At 51.9% G+C, this 17,470-nt stretch overlaps 1 protein-coding gene across 2 annotated transcripts in view; it reads left to right on the plus strand.

Annotated features, from left to right (window-relative positions):
- AK8 (adenylate kinase 8) overlaps positions 1-17,470 on the plus strand; it is a 129,351-nt gene that overhangs the window by 56,361 nt on the left and 55,520 nt on the right. For both annotated transcript variants that reach the window (XM_072748275.1, XM_026009562.2), the window contains exon 10: positions 2,701-2,790. In XM_072748275.1, coding sequence (XP_072604376.1) covers positions 2,701-2,790 — 90 coding nt within the window. The remainder of the gene's footprint in view (positions 1-2,700; positions 2,791-17,470) is intronic.

A 17,470-nucleotide genomic window follows, 5' to 3' on the forward strand; every position in this document is an offset into this window, starting at 1 on the left:
AATTCTCTTGCCATTATTTCCTCAAATATTTTTTCTGCCTCTCTGTCCCTCCTCCCCTACCTCTCTCCATCCCTCCTCCCCCTTCCTCCCCTCTTCCCTCTCCCTCCCTCCCCCTCCTCCCTCTCTCCCCACTTCTCTCTCCCTCTTTCCTTCCTTCTCCTTCTCCTTCCTTTCTGCAACTCTGATTATACATATGTGAGATTAGCCAATCCTGTCCATCAAGTCACTAAGGGTCTATTCTTTCTTTCCAGGACTCCCTTTACCTTCTCTTTGTTTCAGTTTGGATACTTTCTCTGTACTGTTTTCTTGTCTCCAGATTCACAGATTGCAGCCTATCCAATGATGTTTTCCATTTAAGATAGTATATTTTCCAGTTCTAGAATTTGCATCTGGTTCCCATTTCTCTGCTGAGATTCCCCAACTGTTCGCTCATTTTGACTATCTTTTCCTTAACAGTTTTAAATATATTTATAATAGCTGTTGTATTGTTCTCACGTACTTGCTCTGACATCCATGTCATCTCTTGATCTGATTCTGTAGCCTGTTTTCTCTCTTTATAGGAGTCACACTTTCCTGATTGAGTGGGTGATTAATTGATTTTTGCATCTCAAGTAGTTTTTTATTATATACTAGACATTGTGGATCTCACATGGCTGGGAATCTGGATTGTGTGGTTCCACTTTAAGAATACTGAGTTAAGAGTTGAGGTCTAACAGGCAGTTAATTTGCTGCAAGATCAACTTGATGCAGGGAGCCTGACTTTTAGTGTTTATTCAGGTGGGACCAGAGTATATGTCCTCTCTCAGGTTCATGTGCCCGCATACCCAGAGTCTCTGCTGACTGGGCACCTGGCACCACTTCTCACTCTGGCTGTCAGAGTGCCAGTGTCTCCCTGCACTGTGTGCCTCTCCCTTAGCTCACAGTTCCCTGGTAGCTTTATCTCTGCCAGGCCTGGGGGAAGGGGATCTCACCCACCATGTGCATGTGCACAGCTTTGCATTGACCAAAGACCCCAGGGAGTCCCCATGAGGATTTCTGAAACCACTTCTCTGCACAACTCCCTTCTCTCCATCACCTTGTTCCCCAAATACCAGCTCTCAATCCAGTCTGTTTCCTGAGTTTGGCTCTCCTTATCCTGTGCTGTGCTGTGGTTGGTATAGATGGAAATCTATAGGGCACTTTGGGTGCCTCCCTACTCCCAAGGGTCACAGCCCAGTGCTGAAGAGAATTGTTTCACATATTTTGGTCAGTTTTATGGGTTTTTATGATAGAAGGTACATATAATATCTCTTGCTCCTTCCTGGCCAGAGCTGGAAGCTAAGTGGAAGCTAAGCTGGAAGCTAAGAAGCTAAGCTAAGTGGGTTTGATGTCACACAGACCTGGGTTTGAATCCCAGATTGGCCACCTTGTTGTTCTGTGACCTGGGACAGGTGCTCCACCTCTTTGCACACTGAGCACGGTGCTAGGCATGTGGAAAGGTCTCGTCACTATCAGCTTTCATCATCACCCATGTTCCCTTAGTGAGTTGCACTGCTATGATCACTGCTGTCCTTCAAACAGTGAGTGAAGCACAACGTCCCTGAGGGATAAGTCTTTGGTAATGGTTGTTGTCTTAAACATTCACCTTTTCCACTTACTTTTAGGAGTGGTTTTTGGTTTCTTTAATATATGAAGAAAACCCCTTGGTCTTTTTTTTTTATTATTAATTTATTTATGATAGTCACAGAGAGAGAGAGAGAGAGAGAGAAGAGAGAGAGGCAGAGACATAGGCAGAGGGAGAAGCAGGCTCCATGCACCAGGAGCCCGACGTGGGATTCGATCCCAGGTCTCCAGGATCACGCCCTGGGCCAAAGGCAGGCGCCAAACCGCTGTGCCACCCAGGGATCCCGAAAACCCCTTGGTCTTAAAGTGAAGACTAGCAAGACTGTGTAGTCATTCCCTCATGAAAACATAGCCAAACCTTCCATCTTAGGCTCCTAGGGGCTCATAGCCAAGGACAGTGTGGCCTGGATTTGTTCAGGGCTTGCTAACTCACCAGCACCTGTGTGGTGGCCATGGCTGGGGTCTGGAGACATGATGAAGCTCATGATAGAATGGCTCTTGCCTGCACGGGCCATACATCTGAAGAGGGTTAGTAGCTACTGGCCAGGCAACCCCAGCAAGCTGCCTTAGTTATGAACATGTCCATCCCTCATGTAAACATAGCTGGTGTCCCATGGAAGCGCCTGGGCCACAGCAAGGACTGTGCAACAGTCCGGCCTCTTCTGTACAACAACCGTGTGGACACAAGCAACAGGCAAACAGGCAGCTCCCCTGTCCACTCCCCCCCAACCCCAGGCATCATTCCTCAGCCCTGGCCAGAGCTGTTGTCGGGGTTCTGGGCCTGAGCGAGGCCTTGCAGGTGCTCCTCTGGTGGCACATCTCATCAGTGTCCTCCTTGCACCGTCCATTTTTAATCCATTCTCTACCGAATGCATTCCTTTTCATTCCGCACTTTCCTCCTCAGCTTCTTTTCTATTCCCCAGGTCCTTTTTGATATTTGCTTTCACTTGGACACACACCCACACTCAGAAAAAACCCTTTTATATTTTTTTCAGTGACCTTTTTTCCCTCCAGCAGGCAGCACTAGCGCTTCTTTTTTTCTGGTTCCTCCTTCTGTTTAAAATTTAATGGGTGTCTTTCTGTTCCTCTCTCCCCCAGTCCACTGTGGGCAACTGTTGAAAGAGGCTGTAGCAGGCGAGTCAAAATTCGGCGAGCTCATCCAGCCCTATTTTCAGAAGGAGATGGCAGGTAGGCCACACAGTCCTCGACTGCCACAGACTTGCAGGCTAGGGGGGCAGATGGCTCTATTCGGGGGTCACCAAGCACCAGGGGGTGGGGCTCAGCCTGGAAACCGTGGCTGGGAAATGGAAATTGGGCTTTCCTGTCAGCAGAGGCTCTGTATTTGCTCCCCAGCAGGGCCCCTTGGCTTCCAGCCCCGTCCTGAGCTGGGAGGGGGTGGGGTGTTGATAGGAGGTGTTATTCCTGGAGATTTGGCATGTTTCTGTTTCTCGAGAGTGTATGCTTTTCATAACTGATAACATTTAAATTGAGAGCCATGAGAGGCCATGGAGCTGCCCACATCCTTCATATTGGGCATACAAAAATACTGTGGGTAAATATTCTGATTTAATCAAAGTCCAAACCCAGAAGGTTCAGACAGCTTTCCAGATACAAGAGATGACTGGCCATTGGTCCTCAGGGGTTTTGAGCAGGGAGGCTGGGCCACACCTTCTGTCCAGCCCCCTCTGTGATCTACCATCTGAAAGCGTTCTCAGTCAACCCCCAGGAGGGGCGCCTTTGAGATCATTCTAGTTCAATTTCCTGAGCCCATAAATGAGGCTCGGAGAAGGGGCCAAGCTGCTGAGGCTGCACAGCCAGTTCACATCTGAGCTCCTCTGGACCAGGTGTTTCCTCCCCGGGGCAGTGCATTCCACACCCCCACATCCTCCTTTCCTCACCAAGTGCTGTAGCTCCTCTGGACATCACTAAGTCTGATGTGATAGTGTCTTGTGAAGAAAACCCAGAACAAAAGCACCCTCTGTAGAGAGGGTACGTGCCTTGACCAGGACACCCTCTTGGCAGAGTGCTCCTTATCTTCTCCTTCCATCTTCTGGATGGAGCAAGTTGAGGGACACACATGAGAACAGGCAGCTTGCTCCTGAGCCATCAGCCCGAGGCCCCCTGGGACCATGTCCTGGCTTGGTTCTCCCAAGCCCCCTTTAAGATGCTCCAGGCCCCCAGGGTGAGGTTCAGGGGAGGTGGGGTCAGATCCTTTGGACACAGTGATCTGTGTAGAAGGCGACACGCGAGTCTATTCATTCCTCCATCACTGGGGTATTAATCAAGTGCCGTGGAAGCAGGAAGCTCCAGGGTGAGCTTTGGTGCCTCCCTGTCTGGTAGAGATCTCAGAGCCGCTCCCGTGAGCTGCTCAGCCCTGGTCAGAGCCCGAGGCCTCTCAGTGGTGAGATGTGGACGGGAGTCCCCAGGTCGCAGGGTTCCCGTGGGGACAGGACATGGCGTGTGTACCCGGTGGCCGGCAGACATGCAGTGGGGGAGTCTTGGGGCCTGCAGCAGGCCAGCATGGTGCCTGAGCTCACTGAACAGTCTCCCTCCCGTAATGCCCCTCTGCAGGCATGGGTGTGGGTGCCGCTCATTCTTAGCATCCTGAAGAATGTTTGTGGAGTAAGTGGGTGAATGTAATAAGTTCACAGATTTATACCATCCTAAATTTTGCTGCAAATTAGTCCCCTGCCTGGACTGGAGGGCAGTTTAACTCCCCACTAACTAGCAAGTGGTGGTTTGGAGAGAAGGACCGTGACCCACCAGATAAGGCTGCACTCACGATTGGCAGATCTTGGGCAAGGAGCTCTGATGCTTCTTGCAACTTTTCTGTCCTTTTGACTTTTTTTTTTTTTTTCCAAATAAAGGGTTACCAAAAGTCAGCATTTAGGTGGTTTTCAAATTTGCACTCCCTCAAAAACACTGTATCAGGTCCCCCTTATACCTGCACAGGCTTGTGAATACCCCTGATGTGGGAGGGTGGGTGGTGCCCAGGTCAGGAGAGAGCTGTTGTGCTGGCTGATGTCCTCCTCTGTGTCCCCGCCATCTCTCCGCATACAGCTGACTGACTTGTTTACTGTTGCTGCTGAAACAAGCTTAGTGGTTTCAGACAACAGCCTTTTGTTTCCTGGCAGCTCTGGAGGTCAGAGGTCCGGGACCTGAGCTGTGGGTTCCAGGTATGGCTGTGCTCCTTCTGGAGGCTCTGGAGAGAGTCTGCTTCCTCACCCACTCTGGTTCCCAGATGTCCTTCCTCTGTCCCCACAATCAGCAGTGGAGTACCTTCAGATCCCTCGCTCCCCGACCGCTGGGGTAATAAACCCTGGGGTCTTTCCAGTGGTGGGCAAGAGGCAGATTGGGTTTTGCCTTGGGTTTTTTGGTGACTACAAAGGAGATGGGGGGCACGGGTCCCTGTAAGGCTGGGCTCTGCTCTCCATTGTCTCCTCTGCACCCTGTTGTTTACTTGGCTTTGCAGCTCTGTGCTTCTGTACTTCCTATAGAATTAAAGACACAACAGCAGCCATTACTGTATCTTCCTAACAGAAGCAATAAATTCTGTCGTTCCACTAATCCCGATCTCTCAGGGATAACAAAGAGTGCATTTACATTCATAGCCACTATCAGGGTCTCATTATGGGCCGTAGGGAAGCTGCTGAGACAGCCCCAGTGCTGGGCCCACACAGGAGGAACACCAGAGCCACCCAAGTCTGGCGGGGGCCCCACTTTGCCACCAGCTGAAACAGGAAGAAAATGTAAATGATGCTAACCACTCAGTTTTGAAGGGAAGGTCAGACTGAACACAGAGGCTCTGCTTAGCCCACCACGGCCTTGCTTATCTGTGAATCACTGGGGTTGGCAGATCCCCCACCTGGGCCTCAGAAGCAGGTCACCTCCCCACACCCCAGAGTGCTGAACCCAGAGGGAGGCAGACCCAGAATTCTCTGGGGGCATCGGATGGACATATGGCAGCGCTGTGAGGGCACACTTGGGCCTCTTGATGTGGCTTCTCAGTCCAGGCCTGGGGATGAGCCAGTAGAGACACTTCCTCCTGCTAAGTGTCCACACCCTGATGGTGGGGACGGGTAGACCAGCCTCAGACCTTCCCCAGGAGGAGCCCTGAGTGAGTAGAAGCAGGAGCAGGCAGGGCAGCCCACCCTACTGGGGGCGAGGGCCAGCCAGCTGGAGGATGCAAGCCAGAGGGAAAGGGCCAGCCCAACCAATGACTCTTGTCTCTGGGGAAGAGTGAGGCAAAGGGCAGGGGAGCAGATGTCCTCCCCCAGATGCTGCCCTGGGCTTGGAAGGTGCCTCCTCCATACTGAGAGCAGCAAGGCACCCCATTGGCAGAATTCCAGCAGAACTCGATAGTGATGATCCTGTGTTTCTCTTGGGGGCCTGTTGAGGCCTGTCAGATTCCCATCTTCACAAGCCTAGATGAGTTTAAAATATCTGTGCCCTGAGTGCCAGTAGCATTCCTGGGAACACAGGGGAGCCTGGCCACTCTCCTGCATATATTTTTACATGTGAAGTCCAGAAGGGTCAGGGAGCTTGGCTAAAGGACGGAGATTCTTGTCAGGGCCCAGAGGCCCCAACACCCTGGGGCAGAAGTGGCAGATGTCTCCACCAGAGCATCCTGCCATATAGCCACCTCAGTGTAGAAATCTGCCTCACCTGAACCCCTCATACTGGGCAGGGCCCTTCTGGGGACCGGACTTCCCGCACTAGGGACTCTGCCCTGTGCTCCTGGCTGCTGGCCTGCTTGCCAGCCCCCTCCAGCCTGGCCCTCACTGGGACCCCTGCCATCACAGGCTCTTGCCCTCTCTCCACTCACCTTGGAGCTGCAAGCCCCAGAGACGGGCAGCTTTGCGATGGTGGTGCATCTCGGCCACCCTCACGGTCACCGTCACCACCGTTGCCAGCACAGTAGAATAGATCCAGATGTCATCTTTCCCCCCACAGAGCCACTTCCTCTTATCCTCTTAGTACCCACCGCGGGGCCTCATGATGTTATGTCCCAGTTGTGACCTCTGCAGGCTCAGTTATGTTCTCCTCCGTCCTCACAGGTGCTGCCAACACCTCCTTCTTTGGAATCAGTGGCAAAATTAATAACTGTTGTTTTCCCATCTTTCCACATTTACTGGGAAGAGGGCTCCAGGGCCCGTCACAGCCTGTCCTAAATCTCTCGATCCTAGGCTCTTGGCGACCTCACTGTGGACAGAGGGTTGGGGAGATGCACACTCTGTGTCCCGGACTTTGAAATATATAGGTCTGACCTCCTAAACTTATCCTTACTCTAGCTGCAGCGAACAGAACAAATTTATTCCCCAGGGTTCTGTGCACCGTGTTCTTTATGCAGGCAACCTCCATTACAGGCTGTACACGACACACGGGGCTGGGCCTTAAATCATGCAGGCTTAGCTGCCAGGAAGCTCCTGTCACTTCTACATGGGTATGAAGCAGGGAAAAACTATTCTGGGTGTTTGGAAAAATCATTTCTCAGCTGTTTACATACCATTTAAAATGAGATAATTGGTGCTGATGGATTCCTCATCCAGTTCGCACAATGCCAACATGTGCTGTTCTTTTTCTCGCCAACATCAGGCGAAGGAGCCACGAGATCTCAACTCTGCCTAAATCAGCGGCAACTCACAGTGGTCACCACCTCCAAATGAGGGGCTCAGCTCCTTCCCTGGGGCTTCCTTCCTACCAAAGGGTCTTGTGGCAGGTGGGATTTCTTAATTCTGGAGGCCTAGAATGTCACAAGGAAAGCACTTGTTCTGTCTTTCCCCATTGGGATGTCTGGTTCTCCAGTTCTCACTTAAATGTGAAAACCAGCCTTCCTCACTGGCCTCAACTCATGCCATCAGCAAGAAGTCTGCACTGCTTTAGTCTTATCCCTTCCCTTGGGTATTCCAGCCAGAACTCATGGTCTAGAGGCTGGTGGCGGTAGATACAACCTCCTTCCAGAGGTCTCCTTCCTGGGTCTGATTAGTGGTATGCAACCATCTCTTTGGTTCAGAAGTGCTGCCTTCTATCCCAGCTCTGATAATTGTTTCCTTTCTCCAACATTGCTTGGGCTTTCTCTAAGGAACAGCTACCTAGGGAAGGTATTAAAAATAGCCAAAGGCCTATCTTGTCTTTGTTGGTGTCACTCTTTGCCCTGAGTGCATGAAATGTTCACCTTGATCTGACCATGTGGCCCTCAGAACGTGTTGGGATTGTCAGGTCAGGGGACCAGGCACATCCCCAGCAGTGGCATTTGAGGCACCTCTAGGAGGCTCTCCAGGAGAAGCACAGAGAACCATGCCTTCCAACACCTGCCATCCCGCCTGTTGGCCAAATTACAGTGGGCTCCTAAGTCCCATCACCTTCATCACCAACCTGCCCTGCCAGCACCCCCAGCAGCTAAGGTAGTTCAATGACCAGAAGGCCCAAACTCCCTGGTGCACACGCCAGGCACACACTGACTCCAGGTGAGAAACAGCTGTTTAATTGGTGTAATAACTTTCCCCTAAGATCGTCAGTGCTGATGCAGTGGTAGGGCAACGTGGAAGACAGATCATTAGCGAGTGTTCCTTCTGTCCCCTCTTGCACGCCCTCCTCTTTCCGAAACACTGCTGTCTGGAGGAGGTCCCTTCTGGCCTGATGGAACCTGAACCCGATCAGAGGCGCGAGATTTGGGGGCGATCTGAGGCTCATTTGCACTCTTTCTGGTGATGAGCCCTCGCCACAGCAAATGCAGCCCTCGTAACACACACCAGCCAAACCAGCCCCAAATTGGCATGATTATGAGTGTTTCCAGAGCCTTCGGCAAGCCCGCCTCCCAGGGGCGGGGGATCAGAGCTCCACGGAACTGCTGCCCTTTTTAGGGGGAATTAATATTCTCAGCACTAAATGCACACTAAAGATCTGACAATAGACCAGCTTTTCTCTTTTGTTAAAAACTTGCAAGGAGTTGCTGAGTTGAAAGACAAAGTAAATCTTCCCGTCTGAGGAGGTAAGCGGAACGGGATTGCTTGTTTTGCTCGGTGCAGCCTGGGCGAGCTGCACGCAGCCTTGCAGCGGAGGCGGAGGCGGGACCCCAGGGACCTCTGCCCGGCTGCAGCAGGGCTTTGCACGCGGCGTGTTTGTACCAGCTCAAGACAGCGCGCGGCTCTCTAAATAATTTACCAGTTGATTAATAGACTCACAGGGGTATAATTAGAAGAGGAAGAGACGGTGGGTACAGTAACCGGTACAGTGCTTGGGGGAACAGGAGCCTTTATTTTTTTAAAGAAACTTTCTAGGGTGCTGGGCGTTTGAAGACAAGTTGGGAAGAGCTCAGTGCCTCATCTCTTTTGAAGTGGAAATAGGACAGTTTGAATCCGTCGAGTTTAATTTTTCACAAGCTGTAGGGGCCCCGCAGTGCAACTCCCTTTTTATTATTGAAAAAACTCTACATTTTTCTTTCATTTTTCTACACACACACACACACACACACGCATGCACACAGTCCAGGCAGTAAGTAATAAACACATTAATTTGCTCTTTTATTCAGCGTGTGTTTTATGCGCTTCGCCTCCCCTGGATGTGTCCCCGAGTGTCCCTGCGGCACCCCCACCCAGAGCTCCCGCATGGGGCCGCCTATAGATTGATTAATGGACACCCCCGGTAATTTATGCATTTTAAAGGAACCCTCACCTCGGTCTGACAATGCTTTTGAAGTAGCTCCTTTTTTCAAGTCAAACTTTTGACTTTTCCTCTGGGACTGCTACAAAGATTTCCTTATGGAAACTAGGTAGGAGGCTTTTTCAGCCTGAGAGGAAGCCAGGGCCAAGATAGCCCAACAGAGCAGCAGGTCTCAAAGTGGTGGTTGCATTCGGAGGCCAGAAGGCCGTTAGTGAAGATGGTTCCAGAAAGGGGGTCAGTGCCCCCATTTATCAATGGGTTCGTGCCCTCGGAGGGTCCGCCTCCTTGTTTTTTCAAACTCGATTTTCATCACAGATGGCTGCATTTCTGGGGCATCATCAAAAGGTTTGTCACCAAAAGGTTGAAAAAGCTTTTTGTTCAATGGTGGAGAAACTGAGGCAGCGAGGGGCTCTCCACTCATTTGTGCATTCGTTCAACGGAAACTCTCCCCACCAAGGATGGGGCATCTCCAGTGCCATTCTTCCCCTTAGCTGTGGCACCAAAGAGGGACAGCCACAGATGTTTTTGCTGGGCTGAGTGTTCATCCAGTGCTTGCTATGTGCCGGCATCTAGATTACAAAGGGCAATGAAACAGTCCAAACGTTTCTGCGAAGTCTAAGGTGAGTCCAGAGGTGTATGGTGTCCTTCTCACTCCGACTAGAGCTTCTGGAAGTGTTTCCCCTCCACGGGCAGCCCCAGTGGCTTCCAATCCACTCAGCTGTGAAATTGTCTGCGACAGGCCAGACCCGGAGGCCCCAGTCTTCTCCAGCCAGGAGGTCTCCCAGTGCAGCCGTCTGGGCAGCTGCTCACACCCCAGAGGCAGGTGCAGCTAGAAGCCCCTTTCCCTCTCAGAATGTCCTCAATGGGGAGCTGACACTGGCTCCTTTCTCCTCGGGCTGAGTGGGGCCTGAAGTGTCCAGGGGGAGGCTGCCCTAATGACCTTCTGTGGGTCCTACACTCTGGACAGTCACCACACCCCCGAAACAGATCAGGGACATGAGACTTGCTGCGGTTTGTCAGCCAGAAGGCTGGCTGAGGCATCCCCGCAGGGAGCTTGGCACTGCTCTGATAGATGAGGGAAGCGCCAGGCCCACACCTTCAGCCTTGCACCTGTCTAGGTGCTGTGCTGAGAAGGGGGCGGAAGAGTGGTGGGTGGAAGCAGGCACGGGTAGAGAGGGGATTGGTGGGGCAGGGGGAGAGGGGTGGGAGATGAGAGGTGATGGAAGAGTATGGAGTATAATGGAAAGTGTCCACCCCCACCTGCTATCCTGGGAGGCCCGGGGGGAGGGGCAACAGCGGAGGAGAGAGACACCTTCTTCCTCCTTACTTCCCACCTCAGACCTTGAATGTACATATCTGATTGATCCCCTTTGACCCTGACTATGAGAACTCTTATCTCTTGCCCCTGCCTTCTGGTCATGTATGGGTTACAGGGAGGTAAGATGGACCTCACCTGGGACCTCTCCCTACCTGTGTCTGTCCCCCAGCACCTCACGCTGCATATTTCTCCTCAGGCTCTATCTGCCCAACCAGTGGTCTGCTCCTCAGTTCCCATCTCAGCTAATATTTATGAATGAATGAATGAATGAATGAATGAATGAATGAATGCCTTGTAGTAAGAGTTCAGCTAACACTTATGAATGGATGAATGAATGAGCATGGCTCATAGTAGGAGCTCAGCTAATGTTCTTCAATGAACGAGTGAATGAGGGAGCACACAGTAATTGGCCCCGGACAGCATGGTGTGGCAATACCAGGCAGGCCCGCCCTGGGGCACCTGGGGCCCAGAAGCTTCTCTGCTGGCTTTTCAATTTAGGTGAAAACCCGCTAATTTGGAGGAACAAAATGGAGAATAGGTGACAGAAGGCCTGACCAGCTTCCAGTTTGGTGCTCAGCCATGGTCACCTCAGTCAGGTGAGCAGCCACAGGTTCAGGCTCTGGACTCACGCCACTTGATTCCAGTTCAGACTCTGCTACCTCCCAGCTGCATGACCTTGGGCAAGCCACTCAGAGCTGTGGTGCCCTCATCAGTAGGGTGAGCTTGCCACAGTATCAAAGCCATAGGTTGGTTAGCTAGATACAAGGAAATTGTATCTATGTTGGATACTTACTATTAATAGCTAATTAATATTAGTATCAGTAGTGATAGTAGTTGTCATCGCCACTGTACTAGAAGCAATGGTAGTAGGAGCAAGCTCCATGGGCTACACACGTATGTTTTATTATGTGGATATTGTTTTCCTGTGACTACTGAACCGCCTTGGGTGCCTGGTTCCATAACCAGGAGCTGGCAAAGGCCCAGTTCGCCCCTCTGGTACTCTAGTTATCTCTTGGCAGCTGCATGACAATTCAATGGCATGACTCCTTTGTTCTGCTTTTGATTTCATGGATGAAGATTTCAGGCAGGGCACGCATGGCAGAGAGGATCAACTCCACTTGGTGCTGACGTGAAATGGCTGGGGCCAACTAGGCTGGCTCATCTGAGCGCGACAGCTGGTTCTCAGTTCTGGTGTCAGCCTGGTTCCTTGGTTCTTCTCCCTGCATCTGCTAAGGCTGGTATGTCCAAGACAGATTCCTCAGTCCCATGCCTGGCGTCTGCAGTGGGACCCTCAGAGCAGCTGCGGCTGGTCAGCATCTGTCTCCATGCAGCCTCTTCACACAGCTAGCTTGGGCTTCCTCATGGCATAGCAGCCTTGGGTTGGTGTTAGCCCTCTTATGTGATGACTGGCTTCTAGAACGAGCATCCCAGAGAGTCCACGGTTGGGGGGGAGGGTGGGGTAAGCTATGGGGCTTCTTATGACTCAGGTCTAGAGGTCTCAGAATGAGCTTCCACCTGATTCTGTTCATCAGGCTAGTCAATAAGACCAGCCCAAGTTCAAGAGAAGAGCATTAAGAGCCTACCTGTTGGCGGGAGGAGTATCCCTAGTCTGCCACACCAGGGGAGGTTAGGTTGAGTGTTGCAGTTTGTCAGGATTGGCTGTCTCCTGGGACTGTGTGCAGCAGATAGGCAGCCTTCTAGATCCTCAGGAGCTGGGCAGCAGCATGACTTCACATGCCACGTAGGGGCTTACAGATAGCTCAGAGACCTGAGAGTCCAATTCTGTTTAAAGAGGAAGAAACCCCAGTGGGGAGGTAAAACAACTCACCCAAGGGCTCACTGAGAGACAAATGCAGAGCAGGGTGCAGAATCCATGTGGCTCCTTCCTCTGAAGGACAGGTGGAGGGCACAGAGACCAAGCAAGTGGCCCCCAGAGCTAGATTGCCTGGCCTTGAATCTGGGCTCCTTTAGCTATTAGCTGTGTGGCCTTGGGCAAGTTACTATGTCTCTTTGTGCTTCAGTTTACTGATCTGTGAAATGGGGCTATCAGGAGATCACAGGAATTAGTACTTGTAATCGAACAAATATATGCTTAGGACAGAGTGAGGCTCACATGCTTGTTAGTTAACGTGCCACCATATCTTTGCCATCCCAGAGAAACGGGTTCATGAGTGTCTCCCGGTTTCTTCGTAGCTGCAGAGTTTGCTCTCACAGATCACATGGCTAATAGTGTTCTCGCTACCCATGAGATGTGGGGGAAAGAGCTGGTTCTGAGCCCCGGCTCCATTAAAGTGGAAGAAAACCATGTTCCTTAAGCTCTTCATCTGCAGTGTGCATTGCACTTTTAAGACAGACCAGTCCACATATAGACCAGCTGCCTCCCCTTGTCCCCTCGGGTACTTGCGTGTTCCACTGACAGACATAAGTGTGTTTTAAGATCAGAATAACAAACGATCAAATCGTTATCCACAGTGTGCCTAAGTGAGCATTTTCTAAAAGTCCTATTAATTTGCTAAGTGAAGCACCATTTATTTATAGAGGAATGTCTATTTTTAAAATGGTCTTTTTTTCTCATCTAAAACCAGTAGACAAACAGTATGCACTGTGGGAGGCTGGGCCTCTCTGCCGTGCTGCACGTATGGGGCGTGGACACCCCCATCTTGCCTTTGCTTTTTGCCCAAGTAGACAGGCAGAGAAGAGTGACAGAAAGGAGGCAGCTGTCCTTCGAGGGATGAGCAGTGAGCAATATCCTCCTAATTGGTAAGAGCCCCAGGGCTAATGTACTTCTCTGGACTTGAAAAAAAATCCAATATTAAAAAAAATTGTTATTTCCTGGCATCACTGTCTGCCAAGCAACTTTAAATGCTGTTGTTAAGCAGTATGGATGTTAGGATATGGACTTTGGGAACCGAAAGTCGTAGGTGCCTGTTCCATCCTGTGCCTACCAAGACAGGAGCTTGTCTGGAGCAAATGACTTGAGTTTACCAAGGAGGCAAACTACCCAGTGGGCCTACTCCCCGCTGATGACTTGCAGGGTGTGATCAAATGGAAGCATCTACTTTCTCCTCCTTATCTCCCACACACGGTTCAGAAAGGTCCTGTTTATCATTTGAAGTGCTCACTTGGGGCGCAGTGTCCACGACTGGACAGCAGGTGGCAGTAAATAATAAACAACCGGCATCACTTGTGGAACACCTAGCCGCGCCGCCCCCCGCCCCCCCCCCCCCCAAGCGGGGTTGGCGATGCGAGTCCTTCTCGGATGCTGGTGATTTCCGGTGTGGCAGTGGCGGCAGTGAGGGGGGCTTGCAAGCCTCGGCCACCAGGAAGCAGTACCAAGGCGGGGTAGTAGTGGTGGTAGTAACAGTCTCCTGGAAATGGTAGGAGTTTAGGTTTTGCTGAATTACAGTGGTAGTAATTTGAGGCCCTACAGGGGCCTCAGCTATGTCCTGGGCCAAGAAATGCATGTGGGGGGGTGGGAGCCCCATTTCTTTAAAATCTCCCTATAAGGTGGAAACAAAAAACGGAAACAAAAGCAGCCCTTTCTCCTTCACAGTCCTGTTCCCTTCCAAGACTCCCTGCACCGGCCCCCTTTGGTAGCTGGCAGGACCAGGCACTGTGTTGGGATGTCGGGAAGGGGGAAGAGAAGCACATTCTGAGTCTTCCACAAACCTGCCAGACAGCTGGATGTCACCTTTACCTCGATTTCAAGGCGGGCTTGAAGAGGGAAGAAGCCATGGGGTAGTCGTGGGGTGTGCATATAGGCAAGGGTTGGTGGTATGTAACATACCACATGTGGATAGGTGTGGGGTACAGGGTGGAGGTGTTGTGCACGCAGGTGGGTGCAGGGTGCTTGGGGGTACATTTAGGTGTGTGTGTAAATGTGCATGTAGTGGGTGTGCAATGTGTGTATATAGTATAGGGGTTTGGGGTGTTGTACGGGTGTGGGCTGTGTAGGGGTGTTGTAGGTGATTGTGTGGTGGGTGTGTAGGGGTGTTGAAGGCGAGTGCGTGGGTCTGAGTGTGTGCATAGCATGTCTATGCAGGTGTATGTGTGCAGGATGCGTGTAGGGATGTGTGTGGTAGACAAGTGGGTTTCTTGAGTGTGGGTAGAAGGCTATGCACCTGCAGTGTGTAGGGGGTGTGATGAGGCACCCAGCTGTTTCTGATCGGCCCTGGCGGGAGGAGGGTAATCAGCTTATTTTGGGCATCAGTCTGCAGTCTCTTTTACCTTATAAGCCCTGACTGAGGGAGCGGGTTCCTTTTCTCCACTTCCTGCCCTGGCCTCCTGGGGCCAGTTCCAGTAGCCCTAGCCCCCTCGCGCCGCCCCTCCCAGCTGAGTCCCAAGTCTGGGCGCTAACCGGCCAGCGAGTGCAGGAATGCAAGGACGCGGACAGCAGGCGGCAGTGTGGTGCAGCAGGAGGGCTCCAGTGGGGCCTGGAGCCCATCCCTTCTGCCCCTCAGCTCCAGCTTGCCCAGGAAAATCCTCAGCTGGCCCAGGTGCTCTCCTCCTGGCCTCCCACTCTGCAGCTCTCTGAGCTGGACTTGACTGAGATGACACATCGGGCCCATAGCCAGGGAAGGAAAATCTGGCTGGTCTGTCTGTAAGGGCATCTCATGGGGGCCCCTCTCGATTGCCTCTTTCTCCTGTCAGGATTGATGTGCACGAAGGAGCTTGACCTGAGCTGGGTTTTTAACAGCAATGCCTTCCTTTCAAGACAGTGGGTGGGCCTGGAGTCCTGGGTAGAGTGACGGGGACCCGGGAGGATCCTTATGGGGCCAGAGAGCCTCTCACCTGTGACCATGGCTCCCCATCAACCCCTGTGCCAAGCACACCCAGCCAGCAGGGAATAAATGGATTGAGATTTTAATAACCTCGAGGTCAGTGTGAAACTGCCATCTTTTATGGAAGATTTTCAGAAAAAAAAAAAAAACACCCTGAAACCATGTGGTGTGGCCTTATGAAATAATGGGATATTCATATCTTGCACTTTGCTAAATTTAGGGTTGACAGGACATTCTGGAGAGGTAGCCCTCGGCAGTAGCTTACAGGCAGGGTAAGATGTTAACTGTCAAGCCAAGAAATCAAGCCTGAGGCACCTGACTCAGTGGAGAAAGACTTTAGACTGCTCTGAAAATCTCTATCTGAGAGGAGGATAAAGGGTAAATGGACAGCATTATCAAGGAGACTTTAAACTTTCAGCAGAACACATCCAGCGAGATCTGTTCCGAAAAGCTACATTTTTGCTGAACTGGCTGGTCAGACCTTGTGGGTTTGGGAAAAGGAGTCGATAGCCTTCAGGAAAAGAAAGGCAGTAGCTAAACAAAGGTGCAGAGCAGAAGCCCCGGTGGGGGGGGGGGGCTCAGGGGTGGGCCTGGGAAAGGCACTGGAGGCAGAGCAGCGGCTGCCCCCCTCACCCCAGCCCTGTCCAGCAGAGGGGAGCCTGGAGGGCTGCTCGGTCCGCGGCGCGGCCAGGAAGCAGTGCCCAGAGCCGCCGCCAGCCGCCTTGCCCAGCCCCCGCTGGGGGGCACTGCCATCTCTGCGGAGGAGACCCTTTGGTGTTATGCCGATCTGTCTGATCTGTCCGTGCTGGGAGAGGACCTTGCAGCCCCTCCAGAAGCTCCTCCACCCAGATTGAGGGACAGAGGAACTGGCCTTGTGGGTTGTGGGAGGGAGGGTTCGAGCAACTTTCCCAGACTACTTGAGAAGGGCGGGTCTGGGCACAGAGCCTGGGCAGACCCTGTAGGGAGCTGGTGCCGTAACGGGGGTGGGAGGCCCCCTCCAGCAGCCCTGGTTCCCCCCTGAGTGAGAGCCACTAATGGGGGCACGGATGGCCTTTGGGGAGATTGCATCCTTTGTCCTTTTCTGACAGTCTCTCCAGTGGCCATTCCAACCTCCTATAGGCATCTATAATTTCCTTTTGGGCCCCCTGGGTGGCTCAGCGGTTGAGCGGTTGAGCGTCTGCCCTTGCCTAGCATCGTGATCCCGGGGTCCTGGGTTTGAGTCCCACAGCAGGCTCCTCGCAGGCAGCCTGCTTCTCCCTCTGCCTGTGTCTCTGCCTCTCTCTGTGTGTCTCTCATGAATGAATAAATAAAATCTTGAAAAATTTTTTCTTTTAAAAAACCCTGCTTTTTAAATGGAAGCCTTTAAACATTGTAAAAAATAGAGAACAAAAAAAAAAAAAGAAAGAAAGAAAGAAAAAGGAAGTTGCAGGGACCCATCCCTCGAACCCACCCAAGCTTGTGTCTGCACCCACCCGGAGGCTGCCCACCACACACACACAGACACAAACACACACAGGATTTTATTTTGAAACATCCTAGCCATCAGCTCACAGTCTTAGGACTGCCTGATTGATCCAAGAGTGGGTTGATCCACGAGTGGGTCGTGGTGTAGCCAGAAGGGATCGCTCAGAGCCAGCCTGGTGGTCCGCCCTTGCCGAGGGACCTGGTTCTGTGCGCCGAAGGACAATCCCTCGTTCTGCCACAAACACGGAAGGGAGCAAAGAGCCTTCTGGTTTTAGAAGTGGTACTACTCACTCACTCATGCATTCATCATCCATCATTTATTCATTCGGAGTGTTTATTAAGTGCTTGCCATGTGCCTGACTTTCCTGGGGTCCCTATTCTCAGGGGGTGGCGTGAAGCTGGGGACATAGGCAACAGCAGATTAATAGGAACGAAGAATTAGCAGTTCGAAATTATGGTGAGCCCTCCTGAGAAGTGCTGATCTGAGGGTCTGTGTTCACCTGACTCCTGAAAAGAGGCACTCGTTTTGGTTTTGGCCCAAAGTCCGAATCAGTGTGCATTCCACCTTCTTCACCAAAATGCGTCTCCCCCTCCTTGCAGCCCTTAGCACTTCCTGCTTCTCTGTCGTCCTCCTGCCTTTCCA

Source organism: Vulpes vulpes, chromosome 2, assembly GCF_048418805.1.
Source record: "Vulpes vulpes isolate BD-2025 chromosome 2, VulVul3, whole genome shotgun sequence".
Lineage (NCBI taxonomy): Eukaryota > Metazoa > Chordata > Mammalia > Carnivora > Canidae > Vulpes > Vulpes vulpes.